Source organism: Accipiter gentilis, chromosome 10 (assembly GCF_929443795.1).
Source record: "Accipiter gentilis chromosome 10, bAccGen1.1, whole genome shotgun sequence".
Taxonomy (NCBI): domain Eukaryota; kingdom Metazoa; phylum Chordata; class Aves; order Accipitriformes; family Accipitridae; genus Astur; species Astur gentilis.
The window spans coordinates 1,829,502-1,853,252 of record NC_064889.1 but is presented as its reverse complement, the minus strand read 5'-3'; the positions used below and the strand labels follow the sequence as shown (position 1 = coordinate 1,853,252).

The 23,751-nt window shown below is 48.3% G+C and overlaps 1 protein-coding gene and 1 long non-coding RNA gene across 4 annotated transcripts in view; one reads left to right on the top strand and one right to left on the bottom strand.

Annotated features, from left to right (window-relative positions):
* The first annotated feature begins 1,430 nt into the window (after positions 1 to 1,430).
* On the top strand, positions 1,431 to 7,337 carry LOC126043556 (uncharacterized). Its single transcript, XR_007507471.1, has 2 exons — positions 1,431 to 4,250; positions 4,424 to 7,337. It is a non-coding gene; the product is annotated as an uncharacterized LOC126043556 (long non-coding RNA).
* A 3,092-nt stretch (positions 7,338 to 10,429) lies between these two features.
* Positions 10,430 to 23,751, bottom strand: part of LOC126043555 (mucosa-associated lymphoid tissue lymphoma translocation protein 1-like) — a 29,953-nt gene continuing 16,631 nt past the window's right edge. For 2 of the 3 annotated variants that reach the window (XM_049812161.1, XM_049812163.1), the window contains 6 exons: positions 23,423 to 23,497; positions 22,699 to 22,826; positions 22,313 to 22,444; positions 22,017 to 22,168; positions 13,988 to 14,113; positions 10,430 to 12,457 (listed from right to left, as the gene is read on the bottom strand). In XM_049812161.1, the coding sequence (XP_049668118.1) occupies positions 12,095 to 12,457; positions 13,988 to 14,113; positions 22,017 to 22,168; positions 22,313 to 22,444; positions 22,699 to 22,826; positions 23,423 to 23,497 (976 nt within the window). In that variant the 3' untranslated portion in view covers positions 10,430 to 12,094. Of the gene's footprint in view, positions 12,458 to 13,987; positions 14,114 to 22,000; positions 22,169 to 22,312; positions 22,445 to 22,698; positions 22,827 to 23,422; positions 23,498 to 23,751 lie in introns of all 3 variants that reach the window. The other variant, XM_049812162.1, reaches the window with a different exon arrangement.

Genomic DNA, 23,751 nt, shown 5'->3' with positions numbered 1-23,751 from the left:
CAAGACTGCAGCGGGTCTCAGCAGGCTTGGGAGGGAATCCAGTGGCTCTGTTATGCCAGCAGTGCACTGGGAAAGATGATCCCCAAACTGGAAATGTTGCGTTAGTAATTAAATTTCAGATTTTCTCTAATTAACACAGATGCCAGGGAGACTCTTTTGAGAGACATATAGAAAGTGAAAGGCTGAGAGTAACTCAGCAGCAGTGGGACCTCAGAGAACAGCATCGTGAATGAAGGTATCAATTTAGCAGTAGCGATAGTGGCCTAAGGATATAACTTGGCAAGGGCTGTAGAGAGAGCGCATAAATCTCATTAGACCAGCTGATATTACTGGGGGGAAAAAAAAGACAAGCTCCCTGTTGAACCTCCACTGCTTGCCCCATAGCACCTTTGACTGGGAGCTCTCCAGAAAAACATTACACAAATGCTACTTATATAGGAAAAGCAACCATCCTCTGAAGTTTTTTCCCTCTCCACCCTTCAAATGCTACCAAAGTGATCATCCAAAACAAGCTTGCAGGGAGCATGCCAAGCTAGACCACCACATGCAAATCCTGTCCTGCAGACATGGCTGAGATTACTGCCCCTCACAGTATGATCAAACTACGCTGTGTGCATCTCACACTGTGAAATCCTCCAGCCTGGGAGGATTCAAATGGTCTCACTGAAACTAGGTGAGAAAACCAAATCTACTATATGAATTTGCATAGGCAACGTGCGTGAGAAACCCCCCCATCAGCAATGAGAGTACTGTCCTCCTAAAGCAGGTGCTCTGCACTGTCTCTGACCTCTCAGGCATGATCCTTCAGGAAGACCTACAAAATCACTTCAAAAAAGAGAATTATAACTTTCAGTAAAAGGATTTGTAATTCGTATCTCCACCAAACACCAGGGATGCACCACCTTTCTCTGCCCATGCTCTTTGCTAAATGCTTTTGCATTCAACAGGCAGTGACAACCGCCTTCTCTTTTTCTCTCTCCCTTAGCTGTGAAAGATGCAATCCGAGCTAACGTGCCCCTCTGCTCTCCAGGAACCACCTCTTGTTCCTCTCACATTAATCTATTAACACAATCAAGCTATGCTTAGAAGAATCTTTCCCAATATACCGTTTCCCCCCCACAGGTTCATAAAAGAATTTTTTCAGGAAAACCATGAATCCCCATCCTACTACTCCGGGCAGCCCCCAGGGTATTTGCACACACACCCATCCTCTGCCACCAATGGGGCGAATGACCCAGGAGAATGTGAAGCTTCAGCAAAGAGGAGTGTCCTTGTGTTGGCCATATTTCTGTTTTTATTTTTTCCTCATCAAAACCAAACTTTAGAAGAGCATGAAAAGGCAGAAGACTGAAGCTAAACAGAATTTCACAGCAATTTTTATAGACTCCTAGAAGGACTTAGGATGGAAGGACAACCCTGCAAGTCTCCAGACCAGCCTCCTGCTCAAAGCAAGACTGCTCACAGACCTTGCTCAAGCTGCTGTTAATGTGTCCTTTCAATATATAAACAGGGCTTATAAGAAAGATGGAGAAAGACTTTTTTACCTGGACCTGTAGTGACGAGACAAGGGGCAATGGTTTATAATTGAAAGAGGGTAGATTGAGATTGGATATAAGGAAGAAATTTTTTACAATGAAGGTGGTGAGACATGGGAAGAGGTTGCCCAGATAAGTTGTTGATGCCTTCTCTCTGGAAATGTTTCAGGCCAGGTTGGATGTGCCTTTGAACAACCTGGTCTAGTGAAAGATGTCCCTGCCCATGGCAGGGGAGTTGGACTAGATGATCTTTAAAAGGTCCCTTCCAACCCGAACCATTCCCTGATTCTGTGATTCTGATGCCTAGGATGTCTTTGACACCAACGCTCATGACAGTGCCAGTTGAAAAAAAATGTATTTACCAGTTCACGTGGAGGCAGGGATGTCGGGGGGTTCCCCACTGAGAACCAATTCTTTACTGATGTTTCTGGTGTTAGAAATTATAAGAGTCTACCTTGGTGCTCTGCTTTTCTCTGGAAAGTAGAGAGGTTATCAGGCCATCACAAGCCCCCTGCACAACGCTGGGGCTGTTTTGGGACACAAGGGAACAGCTTAGTAAAAATCAAAGGCCTGGGCAAAAAAAAAACCAATAACCACAAATTAGAGGAAAACATGCTTTTTGAAGCACCTTCCCAGAAAACAGAGCAAGTGGAGCATCGTGGTTATTTCTGTAGCTTTCTCTGGCTCATGAACTACGCTTCTTACTCAGCCTGTCACTTCTGCACGGTGCAGTGAAGGTCTGTCTAGACTGGAGGCTGCAAACAGGGACCGCACCACACAACTTGCTCATCATGAGAACGGCGTGTGCTCATGCATGCATCCTGGCACAGGCTCACAGACAGATGCCTCGAAGAAAGGAAACCAGAAGACTGAGCCCCAGCGGTGCACTGGTGCACACCAGTGCAGACACTGCGGTGCAGATGTGCCGCAGGAGTATGTTGGACCCGTGTGTGCACGCTCCCCGACGCTCATACTGCAAAATGCAGAAGGGCGCATACCTACAAGTATAAAGACATACACATCAAATCCCTGCCAGACTCCCAGAGCTCTCCCATACACCAGCTCTTCTCCAGATCTCTATTATGACAGCACAGAGACATTTATATTCCCCAGGAAGTTTCCCCCGAAAAGCAGCCCAAGGACTCCACAAGTTAGCACCTGAGAAGATGCAGAGGCCTCAGATACCTGAAGATAAAAGCAGTCATTAAAAAGGCATAAACAAAGGGCATCATGATTGTTTTGCCACGTCTCCAGACTTGAGAGGGGGCTGAAATAACCTTTACATAATCCCATTAGCATTTCCAGTGAAAACAACGGCATTTTAGGAGGCAGAACAATGTCTTTTCTTATCATCCAGAAAGGTCAAAGGTATTTATCTGATTTAATATTTTATAATTGATATTAAACAACACAGAAGAATAAGGCAGGCAGGCAGGAGATGGCTGCAGTGACACAGCAGAAGCTGCCCTCTACTTTTCCAGCAGTGTATCATCCAGCGGGCTGGGCAGGAGCCAGGTCTGGGACCAACATCCCTTTTCTATCGACCCTACAGAACAGAGGACTTTCTGCCATGCCCTGCTGTGCTAAGGACTCCAGATGCAAAGGCAGGCTCCTCCACACTGCCCTGGTTTCAGCTGGGATAGAGTTAATTGTCTTCCTAGTAGTGGTATAGTGTTATGTTTTGGGTTCAGTATGAGAAGAATGTTGATAACACACTGATGTTTTCAGTTATTGCCAAGTAGCGTTTAGACTAACTCAAGGATTTTTCAGCTTCTCACGCCCAGCCAGCAAGAAGGCTGGAGGGGCACAAGAAGTTGGGAGGGGACACAGCCAGGGCAGCTGACCCAAACTGGCCAAAGGGGTATTCCACAGCAGGTGACGTCACATCTAGTATATAAACTGGGGGGAGGGAGAGTGGAGGGATCGCTGCTTGGGGACTAACTGGGTGTCGATTGGCGGCTGGTGAGCAATTGCACTGTGCCTCACTTGTATATTCCAATCCTTTTATTATTACTATTGTCATTTTATTAGCGTTACTATTATCATTATTAGTTTCTTCTTTTCTGTTCTATTAAACTGTTCTTATCTCAACCCATGAGTTTTACTTCTTTTCCCAATTCTCTCCCCCACCCCACTGGGTGGAGGGGGAAGTGAGTGAGCAGCTGCGTGGTGCTTAGTTGCTGGCTGGGGTTAAACCACGGCACACGCTCACAACATTGCCACTTCACACTATTTCACCATCACATCTCTGCCGGAGCAGATGCGCTAACCGTGGCAATCCCAGGGGATGAAATAGCTTCAGCCTGCCTGTCATCTTCTGTCCTTCCCCTGGTCAGGCAGGGTGCTGGCGCAGCCCTGGCCAAACTGCCGCATCCTCCACAGTGGGAAGGGGTGAGACAAAAAGAAAGCTGAGGAGAAAAGAACACTGTGGATGGGGGAGGGAGAGTGAGAAGAGAGGAAGGGTATAGAGGCTGGTGCCTCAAAAATAGGTCGTGATGCCCAGCAGGAACAAAGGCAGACAGCACACACGTGGATATGCATCAATGCTCTCCACGGTTGATGACTTTGCATCCAGAGTAGCAGCAGGTCAAGATCAGCACCCCTTCCCCAGGTCCACGAACTGCAGGGACAAGCTGTTGGCTCAAGGGACTTGCAATCCAGCATTACAGTGGGTTCCCCACTGGTGCACAGGATCTGTGATCATGCAACACTTGGGTAAGTATCTCATATTTTTCATCTCCGGTAAGGAATGAAAATTAGGAGGTTATTCTTTGCTGAAACATTCTGGAAAGTCATAGCTGAAATCTCTCACTTGTCTCTTCCATCTGTTTATTTTTACCACTTAATAACATGTCTGTCTCATCAACTATTCCTGACACCATGACAAGAAAATCCAACTCAGTGAAAACAGTTTTACCAAAGACACATTAGCTCTTCGTTACTGTGTGACACCACGTCAGTTCTTCTTGTGCGTATGAAGTCTGGTCTGTAATTTCAAAGAGTGTCTTCCTTCTCTTTGAGGAGGCGATATGACCAATATATTTGAAATTGTTGATTATTATGCAAAAGGTTATCCAAACTGTGAAGATACGAAGCAACTTCAAGCACTTCAAGGATTCTCATTTGTTTGGTGATAGGCTTTTCTCTTCACTGCCACATGATGTCACAGACCTAATTTCAAGTGATTAGTAACAATGGCAAAACAGTCATTGAAATAATCTTTGATAGAGGAGAGAACTCTGGGACCATATGAAGAGGCTGTGCTATCAATAATTTCTCACCATTAAAAAAGTCCTAGTCTGCAGGCTTCATCATGACACCAAGCCTGCTTCTGCCTTTGCTTTCCAAAGAGGCATCCCAGCCCTCTGCAGAGGGGTAGCTTGCCTGAATGCCGGTCAGCGGTGTTCATCTCCTTTTTAATGTGAGTAATCTTGGGTTTATTGTCTTCACAGTGGATGGCTTCACTCACCCCTTTTATTTAAAACTATCCTCCTGGTTTCATTACTGAACAATCCACTTGTTGGAGAGGCCTGGAAGAACTGACTCTGAACCATCTTGCATTTTCAAATGAACTGGTTTACCACCTTTCCCTTATTTTCTAGACCTGCCACAAGTTTTTGTTCTGAAAAGTTTTGGAACCAGCTGAGCTGAACCAATGTCCTCGTTTGCTTTTTGGACAGGGAGCAGGGATATTTCACTGAAACGGAATCTTGCATCTCCCAGTTTTCTTGCTGTTCAGAATCACTCAGAACATGTATACTCTTTCGGGCATATATTCTGGTAGCAGAATCACAGAAGCGTTGGTTGGAAGGGACCTAGTCCAACCTCCTGTTCAAAGCAGGATGATTGCCAACCTTAGGAGAGAGGAGAGCACAGCCGTGGGTGTCTCCATGTGCAAAGCATGATGGATAAAGGCCATCTGTGACAAACCGCCTTTGATAGCACCACCTGGATTTAATGATTCAAGATCTCCTTACTAGTCCTGAGCCTGGTATCTTCAATTACTGTCCTGTGTATGGTCCTGTTATGCTTATAGGAAGTAGACTGGCACTACCTGGTATTTCAGAAGTGATCCTCAGCTAATGACCTAATGAGTGCTTTTAGAAAAAAAGCAATTCCTCTATTAAATCAGTTCAAGAGATCATCCTATTCAGTCCCTGTCTACAAGAAAAGTACCATAACTGTTAAAGAACATGATAGCCTGCCCTTTGGGTAGTTATTTCCTTCCCTGGGACGGAATGGCCACTAAATGCCTTCAGGATCTCTCTTGCCTATATGAGAAACTGTTTCAAAAAACTAGAGAAAGAGGACCAAAATAGCATTCTTGAGTCTTGCAGTTTCCCTATATGTCCCTCTATGTGTTCTACTACACTGCATGCATCCTTTCCATAAGGGGCCATCCAGGCCTGATCAGGTTGCCTGCGTATCAGGAGGCTCTTCAGACCCTGCTGTCCTGGGATAAAAGCAAGAACATTCTCAAGGTTTCAAAGCTTCAAATGCTTCTATGGTTGGAAAGGCCAGAAAACAGCATGAGACTGGCACACGGCATAGAAAATTTCAGCTTGTCAGTTTGACAGCTACAAGCAACAGCAAACAGCATCTATAGTGGGAGGTGTCAAGCAAGCCTATCTAGTAGACAGCACCACTAGCTCTGCCTTGAAATGCAAAGTAGGAAATGACCTGGCAGGTTCTGTAGTAGTTATTATGGAAAATCTCTATCAAGTGGAAAATAAAGAGAGCCTACCAGTTTCTAAAGAGACAACTCCTTCAGTGAAATTTCGCTTTAGCCAGTGCCCCAGGTGTGCTGCCACACTGCTGCATTGCAGACATTTTGTGACCCCATCTAGGACTTTCCCTAAGTTAGCTCAAGGAGAGGAGACACCTCTGGGATTTTCCTTCAGCTCTAACAGCAACCAGACCTGCACAGGAGGCAGCGTAACTCTGAGAAAGCAAATGATGAGCTGCTGCTTTGCAAGGAGGAGGCATTTTCGGCTCTGTTGAGGCCACTTCACTAAAACCACACAGCATCCAGCGGTCTTATCCGCACAACACTTATCACTCTGTAAGCTACGTTCATTACCTTCACTTTACGCTGACAGCATACGTGCCACCTATTCTTCTGTAACCTACCCAAGTTACAGTACAGCTTGCAAATCACCTTGGTCAGCTGGGCTAATTCAGCTATAAACATGTCACCAACCACCTGAAAATCACTGTTTTTTACCAGATAAGCTGCACAACTCAATGGCGGGCTAATATGGTGTCATGGTTTAACCCCAGCCAGCAACTAAGCACCAGCTGCTCACTCACTCACTCACTTCCCCCACCCAGTGTGATGGGGGAGAGAGTTGGGGGAAAAAGTAAAACTCATGGGTTGAGATAAGAACAGTTTAATAGAACAGAAAAGAAGAAACTAATAATGATAATAGTAACACTAATAAAATGACAATAGTAATAATAAAAGGATTGGAATATACAAGTGAGGCACAGTGCAATTGCTCACCAGCCGCCAATCGACACCCAGTTAGTCCCCAAGCAGTGATCCCTCCACTCTCCCTCCCCCCAGTTTATATACTAGATGTGACGTCACCTGCTGTGGAATACCCCTTTGGCCAGTTTGGGTCAGCTGCCCTGGCTGTGTCCCCTCCCAACTTCTTGTGCCCCTCCAGCCTTCTTGCTGGCTGGGCGTGAGAAGCTGAAAAATCCTTGAGTTAGTCTAAACGCTACTTGGCAATAACTGAAAACATCAGTGTGTTATCAACATTCTTCTCATACTGAACCCAAAACATAACACTATACCACTACTAGGAAGACAATTAACTCCATCCCAGCGGAAACCAGGACATACGGCTGGGATGAAAGTTTGTTGTTTCTGTACTCACTAATACTACTACAGTGAGAGATGACCCAGGAGCTGGTGGAGGCACTTCTGTCCCTCCGTTGCACACTCTAGATGGGCAAGGAAGAAAACACACCTTTGCATGGAAATATTCATAAGTACCCACCAATAGGCCCCAGTCCTTTTCTATACCAGCACCTTTGTTGAACCTCATAGGAGACAGCTCTTGCCCAGAGCCAGCAGGGATGGCTCAGTGCCCAGTGAGAGGCTGTATGAACCAAGAAACATCCCATGTTCTGCCCTGCCTCCATGCAGCTTCTTGGATACGTGGGAACAGCACATGGAAGTAATGCCCCAATGGTGTCTGAAACACCCCAGTGACATGCAGATGCCTCGGCTATCCAAAGGTGCCAGGAAGATCCTCTTGGCATGAGGACATGCTTTGGTGTCATCTGCCTCCATAGCTGTGTCCCTACTTGGCCTGAGACAGGAACCCATTGCTTCTGCTGCCTTTTTATCCCTAACTTGCTGGTTTACTTCCAGGACCAATTCTTCAGGTGGAGAAAGACCTGCCTGATGCTTATCTCTCTCTTTTGTTTTTGAGAGTGACTGATCCGGGACAAAACTACCCTTTCCTTGCTTTGGTCACAAAAAAGCCAACTGAGAACAAACCTTAAGGAATCTGCTGCCAACAGAAAGCTGCCAGACTCGGGTATATATGCCAGTGCACATATAACATGCTTCTTGACTGCGTGCTGGGCCAGTGATTTTCCAGTAACTAAATAAAACAGACAGAAATGGCATTTCCCTGATTTTCACTGCCTTGTTTTCTCACTCCTTTTGGGCGCACTTGCCTTGTTTTGTCAGGAACTGCCAAACGTCAACAAACAAGCTGAAAACTGCATCCCAAATGAACTCTGTAGCAGAAGAGCACCTCAGGCTTTTGACCAAGGTCCTCCCCTTCAACACCTCTGCATTAGCAGAGAGGAAAAAAAGGGCATCGATCTAAAAATAAAATTATTGAAAATTTAGGTGTTGCTATTTTCATTAGAGATTAATGAATGTTTTAAAGCTTTGGTTCGCTTGATTCTTCTCAAAGAAAACAAAGCAGACTTGGGCGAAGGGAAAGCAGCTGCATTACCTACATAAGAGCTTCTAAATGCTGAGCAGCTCTTTGTAGCCTCTGGGCACAGACTGGCCCAGAAGCAGTGGGAAGCAGAGGGCAATGGCTGTGGTTATGAATGTATAAGTGAAGGTATGGAGGCAGAGGGGGAATGTATGTTGGAGCCGATTTCTTGGTCCCACTTTGCCTGCAGTTGTGCACCAATGAAGGATTCTCAGCCTTTAATGGGTCTTGTAGTCCTTCTGGGAGAATCACACTAAGTAATGGACTGGCTTTCTTACTAAAGGTAGTATGAAGACTAGACACAGGGGAGTCCACCCGTACTGCCCAGCTATAGGATCCGTCCAGGCTATGACCCTGCAAAGAAATGCAATGGGATAGCATCAAATTTCCAGGTTTTTAAGTTTGGAGATATCACCCACTACTTCAGAAAATGTATGAAAAGGCACGGAAATCTACTCAAAAACTGATGGGGATGGAGGGATAACCTGAAATGACACAGTGAGATGGATGGGATACACGTTGTCAGGTGAGGAAAGGAAGCGGTAAGAAGAATGTCTGCTTGCTGCGGGGTCAGCGCCATGCCAGAGGGCAAGCCAGAGAGATGTGTCAGCAAGAGGTGACGTCAGGTCACACAGAGATAGGGGAAAAGCAGCATTGTCCAGGAGCCAGGATGGATGGAAGGAGCAGCAATGAAGAAAGGAATTAAGCGTCAAGCGGGCAGAGGCTGTTGGGACTACTTAGCCATGGACATGCCATGAGCAGAGTGTGACATGTTGGTGCATTGCACAGAGATGGGTGCTCCTCCCTTCCTACCCTTCAGGCTGGCCACAGGGAGCTTATGGAGACCAAGGACTCTGGCTGCAGATCAGGAAGGATGTGGTCAAGAGAAGCAAGGGAAGCACAGTAATCTTGGATGAGTCATCTGTCCTCGATACTGGGAGATGGCAACACAGCTTCAAGGGAAAATTTACTGGCACTGAACAGTTATACCACCACAGGAGAGTTTGGATTTCACGTGTAAGGTAGAGGGATGAAGGCAGACACAGCTTTACCCCCTCCTACAAGGAACTCAGCTGGTGGCAGGGCAGCAGGCTGTTGTGGTCAGAGGCCCAGGACGCAATCACATTCCACCGTTGCAATTCAGCTTTGCAAGTGCTTGTGTTCTCAGTTATAATACACCGTTGACTGAGGTGTATGGAAACGTGGTGGTAGCCCTGGGCTTGGCTGCAGGGTCTCCTTGAAGGAGTAGGCGAGCTGGTGACAGGGACAGGATCTGTGGTTGGCACCGGGACAGGCCGCCTAAGCCTGACGCAGCCACCCGAGAGCCACACTTTACAAAGGAGATGGATAATTCACAACGAATCCTGACATTATTTTATCTACACATTTCACCTGACATTATTTCATCCTATCTAGTGTCATTTGATCCACCTTCTAAATCCAAATGTCAGTATGCAGTTGCCTAAAAAAAGAAACAATCCTCACACGTAAGACCCTAGAAGCTAGAGTTCAAAGCATAAAAACCCAGTAAGTCAATAATAAGTCACACGCTGGCAATTAGAGGGAAAAATGAACACAGTTAACTCAGAGTCACACGAAGCTTTATGCATTCAAAAAACACCAATAGTGTTTTATTCAGAAAAAATAAACAGCCTCACTTTGAATGACATTAACATTCACATGGGATGATATCTGCCATGATTATGTGAGTCAGAAACACATTTTGCCCCAACAGTATAGGAGGGTGTGTATAATCCTCAGAGAGGCAACGAGACTCCCATCTCCTCCCAAGTGCCTGCATAGTCATTCCCACTGACCTGTCTTAAGTTTCTGCTGGTGTTGAGTTAATCTTTGGTTCTCCCTTCAATTAGTTTATTATTTTCTGGTTTAGCTTCTCTATCAGTCCACCTTATTTAGACTACATCCTGTAAAATTTTTTTTTTTTTTTTTTTGAGCTTTACATTTTTCCCAGGAGACTTTCTAGACTTCAGCCAGATGGGGCCTCTCTTCTTTCCCTTGGCTCTATGCACTGTGAGGAGAATAAAAGCCTCCTCTGTTCCCTTTGGACAGGTTTCCAGCACTTGTAGGATGGTTTATCTGAAAGGAACATTTCACATTTTTCCATGCTGCAACAGACACCATAGACAAGTATCTTCACTGCTGAAGGAGAAGCAAAACTTAGAAAATGTTCTCTCCATCCCTTTTTTAGACCAAGACAGAGGACAGAGCTTGGGCACTCTCCCTACCCCACCATCCTTGACCTCTCAAGAAGTCTCTGAACACCAAGTTTTTTCTTTCACAGGACCACAACAGCCAGAAGGGCCCTCTGGCAGTCTCAGGTCCAGCACCCCGCCAGCTTGGATCAGTTCATCAGCACCTTCTCCAGTCCACAGTGAACTGTCCTCTAAGGATGGAGATCCCACAATTCATTGGGGTCATTGGTCCCTGTTAAAACTATTTGATCACCCTCCCAGGCCCTTGCTGAGCAATCACCTGGAGCTACGCTGAAACCTTTATTGAACAAATACTAGAGAAGCAGGCAGGGAGGGGACTGCACCCACACAGGTTGTCCTTTGGGCCCTGCTCACCTGTGGCTCTCTCTGGACAGCTGGTTCTCCAGGAAAGGTAGTGCTTGAGGTTGCCCACAGTGAATGCATAAAGAGGCACCTAATAAAAAAAAATTTGCACTAATAATAACATTTTTGAGGTTCTTCCTTCTCCATCTTGGTCTCTTCCATCTCTCACATGTAGGAAATTCTGCATCTGAGAGAAACTCAAGACTGCACAGGACTTCACACCCTTTAATGGCCCTGCGTACCGTGCTAGAAGGGGCACATGTAAGTGTACCTGCCCAGTGGCAACTACTGATAGAAAACCAGCCTCCATTGTAAACACACACTTGACGGAACATCTGACCTTCCTTTTCCTGGCAAGCAATAGCCTTGCCCCAGGTATAAATACATTCTTTAGAAATACATAAATGCATAACTTAAAACCTGCTTTGACACAGGCAGGACTGGCAAGGAAAGAAAACCACGCTGCGACCCCAGGGGAGAGCTTATACATTGACACAGTTTCATTTGACTCCCTTGGTCAAGCCTTGTGTCCCTTGCACAAGTGCAGTGAGAGTCAGCAGCTGTAGTTGGGTTTTGAGGCTGTGTCGCTGCTATAGCATGGGTCTGTAGTGTTTATGGGTTTCTCATCGCATTTAATGCCGTAATGTTTGCTTTCAGGCAAAGCCTAATTCTCAGAAAACATCAGCTGGTGACCTTGACTTCAAGCAACTTTGGGGTTTGCCTGGCAATGTTATGACTTGTTGGGTGGCCCTGTCCTCCCGCCAGACATGACAACTCCTTGCTGATCCCTACCGCTCCCACAGGACAGGGGTTATTTCCAGCAGGCTTCAGGCCCCATGCGCCACAGGGTGCAGATGGGAGAAGTCTTTCCAAAAAAAGCAGCCTTTGGCCTCATTTGGACAGTGTGATCACCAAGGCTAGAAAGCAGGTGATGGATTCTGATGTATTTAGCACTCAAATAACTGTTGCCTCTATTAAAAATAGCAGTTCCCAAGGCTCAGCATGCCAGTCCACGGGCTCAGGGGTAGTCCTGCCCTGGGCCAGCCCGGAGCAGTGCTGAGCACAGCTCGCTCAGGTCGCTCTCATCGTTCTCCTCCGGCTCACTACTGGAGTGGGAGGGGTTGTTGCTGGGCAAGCTGTGGCCAGAGCCTGTCCTCAGAGATGCTTGCCCCTTCGGGTCCGTGCTCAGCACCAACGCATCCTGGAGGCCCACGCTGCCTGAACAGGCAGGAGTTCTCTGGTAGTTTGGCTGGGAGTAATTCCTCTGGCTGAAAAACTGCCCTAGCAGAGATTTCTGGAGGGTTGTTTGCAGGCTTTCACAAGTCCTCTGCTTTGTGCTCAGCTGGGTGTAATGCAAATCCAACTGCAGGACCACGTCCGTCTGGAAGGGGAGAGCAAAGGATGCAAGTGAATTGGAGCCAAAGACTTGAAGCAGAGCTTTTCTGCTGTTGCCACCGTCAACAAAAACGACAGACTTGGCTGGCTGTTCTGCAGGCTCACAGCCCCATGCTGTGGCGTGATGGAGCAATGCTACTGCCAGAGAAAATGAGCTGTTACATACTCTCATGACGTTTGTGGGCTTCAGCCATGGTTTCTGGATTTCAGGACTTCTCCTGAAATCAGACCACCTCACTTGAGATCTCATCAGCCCGGTCAGGGTACTGTGACTGAGAGCCTCACCCCCAGGATGCTGGCACAGGGGAGCAGGAGGGGAGAGGAACTGCACCCTGGCAAGCTGCACCCACGCGAGGAAAGGCATGACATCCATCCTGGCCATGGCACAGGACTGCTGCACATGCAAGAGGAAAGCATGCAAGGGACGGGATATGAACCACTTAAATAAAACACAGATCACACAGTAAAAGCCAATAGTTTTAAACAGCAGCGCTCCACAGGGATCCATTCACAGCCTAGCACTATTTTAGATTTTTAAAAAGATGGTGAAGAAATCAGAAAATAACCATATTCATGGCAGCCAAATCCCTGAACGTGAATCCCTAGCATGGGGCTGTGCCTGAGACGCCTGGCTGTACAAAGTAGGGAGATGTATAATGGAGCAAGAAGATTTTGGCAGGCAATCCAGGGTCCAGGTCTCATGTCTACACTTAAAAGCGATGCTGAACGCTTGGGAAGGGTTCAGAAAAGAGCTCCAGGAACAATCAAGGACTGAAAGAGCTGCCATATGCTGAGACACGTCACGCACTTAGCAAACGGAGCTTGTTGTAGGCAGATCCAGGCAGCAGCTCGAGAGCAACGTTCCGTGTGAGCCTGCATGGAGCAGAGCAGATAAGCAGCTAGCAAGATCCACTGGCTGGGTGTTAGAGGGGGAAAAAAAAAAAATCACATGAGAAACAAGGTGCACACTGCTATTTGGAGAGGCAGAATCTGCTGGAATAGACAAGCCAGGGGACAAGCAATTCTGCCTCTCTCGTGGTCTTTGAATAGTTCGAGGGTTTTCTGAAGTGGGCCAAAGAGGCATAGCTTGGATCAGGCTTGGTAGTGTCACTCTGATGGCAGGGCATAAACCCTCTCACTGCTTGAGATCCTGGGCAGCCTGTGAGCCCATCTCTCAAGCAAGCACACAGCCTAGTGAGACATCCTTCATCTGAAATATTTGGGCTAGTCTGACCTCCCCTAGGCTGATATAGGAAAAGAACAGCCTCCCTGGCCAGGCAGCACAGAAAAACAGAGCAAACCAAGAGAAAGAAGATAGCTTTTGTGCCTTGAAGATCAACAAGCTCCTCTAACATCGATCTGGATGTTACACTGACACAGGCATGCCAGGCATTGTCCGCATGGAGTCACGAGACATACAGAAAGGCACATCCAGCTCAAGCCAGCGGGGATGGGGAGTGCCAGTTACGTGAGAGTGCAGGAAAACCATGGAGATTTGCACCTGGCAGCTCTCTACCTGAATTTTCTGTAGTCCACAGAGCTGGAAGATGCAGTCCGGCTCCTCCCGCTTGTACACAGAGGCAAGCAGAGACTCCACTTGGTCCAGGCGGCTTTCTTTCAGGGTGGCCACATCGTCCATCTCCTGGGTCAGGAAAACAAGAGGAAATGCAAGGAAATTTCAGCATCAGCCTGGGCATGGAGGTGCAACTGCCCATCAAACACGCTGCTTCTCTGCACACAGCAGTGCCCAGGGCTGGCCTTTGCCCTTCACACTTTGGCTGGTGGAAATGCTGCATACCCTAAGCGAAGTACTACAGAGTGCAAGCAACAGAAATACAGAGATTTTACATGCTAGCCTTGTGCATATCAATGAGAAGACCTAGCTAAACATCCCTTGAGTGCATCTACCAGGAAGACTGTGGTATAATGGGACTTGCAGCAGAGCAGATAGTAGCAACAGCTGGTATCACGACCACTTGTAGTGTAAGCAGTGCGTCAAGGAGGGAGCAAGTTTTCCAAGGGCATAGCTGGAAGAAGCTCTTGAGTTGCGCCAGGTGCCGAGTTAGGTCCCCACCATCTACAGAACTGTCAACTCTTGCTGAATCACCCAAATTTATCCAAAACAGCCCTGTCTCTAAGAGATCCTCTTCAGTAATGATTGTATCTTGGAGCCACTAATAGCACAAGAAAGGACAAGGGAATAAGGGCCTTATGAAATAGCATCTCGCTTTGGATTTTGGCCTCTAGGATGGGTGACAGCCCACAGTCCACCAGTCCCTTCCATGAGAAGGCACTTTCCTCTGCCAGCTGTCTCTGGTAACTACCACGGTGTGATCCTGCTGGCCTGGCTTGGCCAACACGAGGATGTCCTGGCCTGACTTTGGCTGTGGGAGCTGAGCAGCCCGGGCAGGCTTATTGCAGCCACAGATAAAGCCGGTGGTATGTGAGGAGGGTTTGACCCTTGCAAAACTTTCTCGCCATTGGCAAGAGAAGTTGCACTGGGCATGCTGATGAAGGAGGCTGTTAAGACACTGCAGGGAGGCAGAGGTTAGAGAAGCCCTGGGAGCTCTTGCTAGCCTTTACAGACCTTTCCCAAACTGCTGCCTGCAAACAGCCAAAGCAATTTGTTTCCGGCCAGGAGAATATTGGGAGTAGAAGCTAAAATGCTGGATCCCAAATATTGGCTGGGATCTGCAGGCATCAGGGTCACGCCTGCTTGCAAGGCTGGAAGAAGAGTAAACACCATTGCTGATCCAGCAGGTCCACTGGAGGTAGGCTGAAGAAATACCGTTTATCTCTGTACAGAGCAAAGGCAAACCCCAACTCCACACTCAAAAACTCATTACTGGAAGGAGAAACTGGAGAGGGAGCTTAGGGCAGTCAATGGAGCTGGCAGAAAGGGAGATGGGTGTGCCAACAAGGGAAGGACACAGTTCAAATGGGGATGGAGCAGCTCTCCTGCTCAGGGAGCCTTGTTGTGGTTCCTTCCACCAGCCTGAACTGTGCCTGAAACAGGAGACAGGCTGCAACACAGAGCACCTTCTGCAAATGAACACTGCCCTCTCCTGCTCTCTCCTTCCCTGCCTCTTTGCATCAGGTACCCATCACTCCTACACTAAGCCCAGCAGCCAGGTTAAGCTAAACGTGGAGACCAAAGAGAGAGGCACAACGCAGATCAGCCTGGATGCCGCTAATGCAGGGCTTCAGCAGGAGGACTGCAAAAAGGAGCAGAGTGGCCTTACTGCATCCAGCCAGGTCCATCCTCCAGCACATGCTTAAGGAGGGACAGGATGTGCGTGCTGCCAGCCCTGCCCAAGGTGAGCCTACCCTGCCAGCCTCCTGCGATGGGAAAATCAGCGACTTTTCGGTCAAAGGTGGTCTCTGTGCGTTCAATAGCCTTTGTGGACTCTTATGAAGGTGTCAAAGTTATTTCTGAACCCTGCTAGACTTGTAATATCCATGACATCCTAGTCACTATGAGGAAAACGGTCCATGGCCAGAAGTCCTCCTCATAGTCACTACATCACTAGTCCCCTCTCTTCACCATAGCTGATGAAGCCATAGTGCTGCTCTCCTCCAACCTTCTCTGTAGCCGCCTCATTGCTGTTTCCGCACATGTCTTTCGACTTCTGCAGTCCTGCCTTCCCCTGGTGCATCCCCCCTCCTTCGACCTCTCCAAGAGTGACTCCTCTGGGGATCCATCAGCCTGTCAGAGCTGGGGTTGGGCCACATTCCCTTTTGTCTCCTTGCAGGCATGGATGTGGTCTGGATCGGATGACCTCTAAGTGCCTGCTTTTGCAATTGTGTTAGCAGCCTTTGCAGACACTGTGAATCTTCAGTGATTAACATCACAATTGGGTTTACGTTAGCAGGGCAGGGATGCTCAGATCTGTCCTAATGCACTGGACTCTTCTCCCAAACTTCTGTTTACTGCTCTGCAATTTTGAGCCCCCTGAGAGGGTAGACCTTTTTTTTTTCAGCCTAAGAAATACCCAGTGTACTACAGGTGTGACTAGCACAAATATAACAATATCCCATCCCAAGTTAAACCACAGCTCATGAAAAGCCAAGAAGCATCAGTAAGTTTGGATGGGGTGAACCACACAGCCTCCCCGAGTGGGATAAAGCCAGTCCTAAGCATTTAACATCCAAAATAGATGTGCCATTTCTCTCTAGCACAGACCTGGGGCCATCCCGAAGCAAAGGAGCAAATGCTCAGCACTGTGGGGAAATGCCCAAAGTCCCTTCAGCATCCACGCAGGGACGATCTCCCAGCAGCCCAAGAGATTTGGGATTCGACAGCCAGCCATGTACTGCTGGTCTTCTTCTGCATGCGAGGTTGAGCCTCCGTCCTATTCCTGAGGCTAGGAGCCTCACCACCAGGGTATGGACCCTAAAGGAGAAGGGACCAAAGGTATCATGTGGCCCAAACAACACAGATTTGGTGACACATGTCACGCCTGACAGATGGATGTCCACACAGAATCATAGAATTGCTTAGGTTTGAAAAGATCTTTAAGATCATTGAGTCCAACCATCAATCCAACACCACCATGCCCACTAAACCATGTCCTGAAGTGCCATGTCTACACGTTTTTTGAACACCTCCAGGGACAGTGACTCCACTACTTCCCTGGGCAGCCTGTTCCAATGCCTGACAACCCTGTCAGCACAGACATTTTTTCTAATATCCAATCTAAACCTCCCCTGGAGCAACTTGAAGCCATTTCTTCTCGTCCTATCACTAGTTACCTGATAGAAGAGACCAGTACCCACCTCACTACAACCTCCTTTCAGGTAGCTGTAGAAAGCAATACGTGCTCTAAGGGATCCACATGGGTGGTGGTTCTGCAACACCCTTAGGCAAAACCCCTCCCCAACATTCACTCTTTTTACCATTAAAATGTCATGTCCACCCTGGATCTTCCTTACTGCAATTCAAACCATGACTTCCTTCCAAGTTGGCAACAACTTTTTATATATTTGAAGGCCCCCTATCCACCAATTTTTTCTTTTCCTGCCTAAACCACAATTCTCTTGATCCTTCCTTTTATTACTTTGGATGCACTTTAGTTGGTACACTTTTTTCCATGAAGCATGGACCCAAAACTGCACCCAGTGCTCCAGCCTCAGCAACAGCAAGGAGAGCCAGAGAGGATCTCACACAAATCTCGGAGCTCTTGTTTACAACTTTGGCAGCATTTTCTGCCCTGCCTTTGTTGCACCAGCTGTTGTGGACTTTGACCAGAACCAGTATCCCACTCGTTTCCCATCCCATGCTTACACTACTGCTTATTCCTGCCCACATGCAGGAATTTGCATCTGCTGAGTAACAGCCTTGGCCTCAGACTGCATCTCCATTTTATCGAAATCCTTCTAAAATCTAACCCTGCCTTTTACCACCTTGCAGACATGCCCAGTGCTATGGCATCTGTGTATTTAATAAGCACATACTGTGGCACATCACTGAGATCATTAGTGAAAATAAAAAACAGTCCCACAGCCCCGGTTTTCCAAAAGAAACAACATATTTAATCACCCTCAGAGAAGGAAAGTTTTCTCTTAGTTTTAAATGGAATTTCCTGTGTTTCAGTTTGTGCCCATTGCCTCTGCTCCTGGCACTGAGAACCACCGTGCCTGGCTCCATCCTCTTTGCACCCTCCCTGCAAGGTACTTAGATACATTGATGAGATCCTCCTGAGCCTTTTCTTCTCCAGGATGAACAGTCCCAGCTCTCTCAGTCTTTCCTCATAGGAGAGATGCTTCAGCCCCTTTGTCATTTTCGTGGCCCTTTGCTGGACTCTCTCCAGTATGTCCATATCTCTCTTTTACTGAGGAGCCCAGAACTGGACACGGCTCTCAAGATGTGGCCTCACCAGTGCTGAGTAGAGGGGAAGGATCACCTCTCTCAACTTGCTGGCAACGCTCCCCCTAATGCAGCCCAGGATCCCATTTGCCTTCTTTACTGTGCAGGCACATCGCTGGCTCGTGGTCAGCTTGGTGTCTACCAGGACCCTGAGGACCTTTTCTGCCTAGTTGATTTCCAGTCTGTTGACTACCAGCTGTGCCTGTACATGGGCTTCTTCCTTCTCAGATGCAGGACTTTGCACTTCCCCTTGCTGAACTTCATAAGATTCCTGTTGGCCCATTTCTCCAGCCTGTCCATGTCTCTCTGGATGTCAGCACAACCCTCTGGTGCATCAGCCACTCCTCCCAGTTTTGTGTGAGCAGCAAGCTTGCTGAGGGTATGCTCTGCCCCATCATCCAGATCATTAATGAAGATGTAAACCAGTATTGGCCCCAGTACTGATGCCTGGGGCTCCCCATTAGTGGCCTCTAGCTGGACTTCATGCCATTGATCACAACCTTTTGAGCCTGGGAGTTGAGTCAGTTTTCAATCCACTTCACCATCCGCTTATCTGGACTGTTACCTCATCAGCTTGTCTATGAGGATGTTAGAGGAGAGAGTGTCAAAAGCCTTGCTAAATCAAGACAAACAATATTCACTCTCTCCCCTCATCCACCAAGCTAGTCATTTCAATGCAGAAGGCTATCAGGTTATCAGGCTTCCCCTCTGTAATCTATGCTGACTGCTCCCAGCCATCTTCTTGTCCTTGCTGTGTTTGGAAATGGCTTCATGGATTATTGGCTCCATCACCTTCCCAGGAATCAAGGTGAGGCTGACCAGCTTGTAGTCCCCCAGATCTTTGCTCTTGCCCTTCTGGAAGGCAGGAGTGACACTGGCTTTGTTCCAGGCCTCAGGAAGACCACCATGAGCTGGTGGTGAGTGGCCTTGCAGTCTCATTGCCAGCTCCCTCAGCAGTCAGGGGTGCAACCTGCCAGGTCCCATCGATTTGTGAACGTCGAGTTTGTTTAAGCGCTCCCTGACCTGGTCCTCGTCACCAGGTTTAAGTCTTCCCTGGTCCAGACCTTCCCCCTAGTCTCAGGGGTCTGGGAGTCCTGAAGGCTGGTCTGACCAGTAAAGACCGAGGTGAAGAAGGCATCAAGTACTTCAGCCTTTTCTATGCCCTGTGTCACTAGGCACCCTGCCCCATTTAGCAGTGGGCCCGTATTTCCTCCTGCTTTCCCTTTGCTGCTGATATACTTGTAGAAGCCCTTTTTGTTGCCACCAGATTCAGTTCCAGATGGGCTTTGGCTTTATTAACCCCATGCCTACGTGCTTGAACCATGTCTCTATAGCCCTCCCACATCACCTGCCCTTGCTTCCACCTCTTGCAAACCTCCTTTTCATGTGTGAGCTCAGTTAGGAGCCCCCTGCATGTCCATGAAGGCCTCCTTCCACCTTTGCTTGACTCCCTGTTCATCAGGATCCTTGAAAATCCACCAGCTCTCCTGGACCGCTCATCTCTCCATGGCCATGACCACAGGAACACAGCTTTCCAGCCTAGTGACCTTCAAGACATTTACCTGGGCAAAAAGCGATCTAATCTTGAGGGATCAGCTGAAGCCCCGACACGTGAGATTCAAAGCCCCTCGGGTAACAGCAACTCCTTACCCACAAGTATCTGCACTCTGCTAAATTCCCAGCCTCGATAGCCTCCTGTGCCAATGACTTCCACAATCTAATTACAGTGCATGCAGGCAAGTAGTTCCTTCCATTAGTCTCCTTTATCATTTCTGACTGTGTAGAAGTCAGGAAATGGAGAAAAACATTTTCTAAATTAATGTTTTAGCCAATTCATAATTATTTATAAATATTTCCCCAGGGTGGAATGCATTTTTAATGAAGATGATGCCCAGGATAGGCAAGGCCAAAGTTTTGGCTGGCTCAGAGTTTCAGATATTCTAAATAAATTGGGAAAAGGGTGACAGCAGAGCCCATTAGGTCAAACAGCTCCAGATCCAGTGGCTTGAAAACAAGGAGATCCAACATAAAAGTTTAAAAAAAGTAAGCATTTTAACAGTACAGAGCAAAAAAACGGGAATGTCTTAGCTCTCAGCATCATTCTTTTCTACATAAGTCCTAGAGCAGATTCTTTCTCTGAAGACAGTGCTTGTCAAGTAAAAACGCAAGCCTGTCAAGACACAGGATGGGAGACAGCACTACCACTGGACAACTAAAGAAAATGGATCAATGCTAGAAAATCCCATCATAATTATCTCTGGCAAGCCCTACAGCAAGCCCATGCTCTTTGCTTAAGTCAGTTTGATAAGCAGAATGTGGCAAATGGTGGGAAAACTACCATTTCCTTAACCAAACAGCTCCCTGGGTTCATTCCCCAGGGCTTACAAAATGCACCCCATATCGAGTCTGTTTTTGTTGGACTTCAGCCTCCAGCTCCTGCATCTCAGCAATGCAAGAGTGGCTCAGATGGTCCCTCAGCATCCCTGAGGAGGGCTGACACAGTGAGGAAGCAGCCAGCTTGGCCAGATCCTGAAAGGAGCCAGGTGCCTTCCCGCAGACACCCATGGATCTCTCTGTGGTCCCACAGGAAAGAGTGGGTGGCCTCGCTGTGGATGTCTAACGGGGGGGGGGGGCGGGGGGCAGATGAATTGCAATCTGGTGGATGTGCTGCCACGTCAGCAGACACCACTGGAGGTCAGTGTGAGCTAGCACTGCTGTGCAGTAGGATAGGGATGGGGATTCTACTACCCTGTCTATACTGGGGTCCCTTTTTGGCCTCCCCAATCTCTCTTGAGACAGCTTCATACACAGGAGCAAGAAGCTGAGTCCCCCTTTCCCCACAATCGCTGATGTTGGGTGGATGCACACAAACACATGCAGACACACACACACACAATTTTCATGAGTGCTTAGGGAGCTCACGAGGGGAAACGATGCTCCGGCTTGGTAACGGGCAGGATCAGACTCCAAAACTCTCGCTGGATGCACCGTGCTGCATCAGTGACCACAACGTACTTAGGGGCAGTGTCCCTCCACGAGCAACAAGGGCTGAAAAATCCACCACAGTCACGCTATGCTTCAGCAAAAAGACTACAGAAAATGAGGAAGATGGTTAGCAAAAAGGAGCAGCAAATTAAATCCTTAGAGGTGGCATGCAGACCACCAGAAAAGACCATGCTACGCACGTGGTCTGTTAGGAAAGGTGTGAGAAAGGGTGCAAGGAAGCTGGTACGGCTTAACAAGGAAGAACTATATTGTTGCATTAAGACATATTAGCACAGTGGGCTAAGAAGGCATGATTCAAAAAGCCAGATCTGCTTCCAAACACGGAAAACAGAAAGGGTCTTCACCTCAATCAGATTAGATACAATAATTTAATAAGGCAGGCCAGAAATCAGTCTGAGGGGCAACTGGTTAAAGGCATTAAAACTGGGATCAAATCCTTTTTGCAGTACATTAGGAGCAAGGCAGACAGTCTGCAGGGCACTGATGCACGGAAGGAGCACTCAAAGAGATGTTTGCAGAGAGGATTGCAGAGGAGGGGATACTTCTCCACGTGGGTTCAGCCTTTCCCAGCCCTCAGGACCCCTTGGGCTCACCCCAGCCACCCTCCCAACTCTGCCCTGGGGAAAGGAGCCCAGCAGGAATTCAGGGGAAACGGACCAGCCAGAGGACTCACGGTGGACTGGCAGAGCAGGAGGCGGGCGTCAGTGATGTGGGCCGGGGGGGGCTGCAGCTTGGCGGACACATACATCACATTGGAGAAGAGCCGGTGGAAGCAGAGCTCCACCTGTGCCCCGCAGGGGAAGGTCACCATTTTGCTCAGAGGCTCTGGAAGGGAAAGCCAAGAGGCATCAGCTCCTTGGAGGGTCCTGCTGACACCTTCTTGCAGACCAGTGTCCCTGAGGCGTGTGGGGACCCCCAGCCCTCTCCTCCCCCCCAACTGGTAGCCCTCCTCGTGCCCTGCATGCTTACCATAGCCACGTCCCCAGTGCTCGGCAGCTGCTCCCAAGGGACAGATTGGGTCTGTCAGGGACCGGGCTTCCTTCAGAGTATGTTTGATCTCCATCACCTGCTTCCCAGTGACCAAGGGATCGCGGCCGATGTCTAGGGGAGAGAGTTTGGAGGCACAAGGGTCACTCCAGGTTCCTTATTTATTTCCCTGCCTTTCAGACCCTACGTGAACATCTCCATACTGCTGCCAGGTTACTAAAAGCTCACATGGGGCACAGCCTATGATTTGGTTTTTAGGGACGGATGGCTGGCTGGCTGGGATGGGGTAGCATGGAACCACTTGGTTTCTGCTGCTATGTCTTCTCACCCCTGCTACTGAAGCAAGTGGTTTCTACCTCATCCCTTACCTTCTAACACATCCTCCAGCATGTGTGTAACCTTCTTCTCTTGCAGAATATGTTTCTTCAGGTACTTCATGAAGATCCCAGAGCTGAACTCCCCGTCCTGCAACTCATAGGCTTCTGCATCTTCGCTCCTGCAAGAGTAAGTACTCATCTTTAACTTTCTGCAAAGGGCATGAAGCCCTGGGGGTGAGTCAGGGCTTGCCGACCCCATCTAGACTCTGTTGGCTGAGTCCAAGTTAGGTCCTCAAGCAATGACACTAAGTGCTTGGTTTTGGCCCAAGAGGGGTTGGGAAGGGCACAGGATGGGAAAAATCAGTGGAGAGGAATGGGAGAGGAGAGCCCAGCCTCTTTTGCCAGCCTAGGTGGGTGACAGCAGTGGAAAAGCCAGCGGAACTGGCACTGGAGCAGTAAGCAACATTCATCATCTCAGGAGGCTTCAGGTGACCTGCGGGAATCAGGCTCAGGCCTGGAAGGACAGATGACAGGAACTGATGCCACCTTCACGTATAACCTGTAACTGATGTACAGGCTGCCACTAGTGATGTTAGGAGGAAGGAAAGAAGTGCCTGAACAGCAAACAGTAGAGATGGAGGCTGAGAGCCAGAGGAAACATGAGGAAAGCCCTCTCAAGCCTCTAAAGTCACCATGCATAAAGGGATGCGAGGAGCTATCGCTGTGCCAGCATTTGGTCCTATGTCATGGTGTGGGGATAGCAAAGTGCACTTACGTGGCGTAGCCATAAACGGTATTGCCCCAGGGCTCCAGTGGCTGTACCTGGGAGAGGGCACACTCTGCGTTGTACCTGGAAGAGGAGACAAAGGCACAAGTCAGTGTTGAGGACATCCATCAGCACGTGCCTCGAGGGGACAGAGCCCGTGTGCTCCACCAAGTCCATCTCCTATGGATGGCAATAAGATCAACCCTCACGTCAAATATAACCACCCATATTACTTGGGCAGCAACAGAGGCTAAAGGTAGGAGTCCTATGAAGAACACGAACCACAGGGAAATTAGTAGATAGGGCCAGCTTTGACCTATCTGCACTGGTGAGCTGCT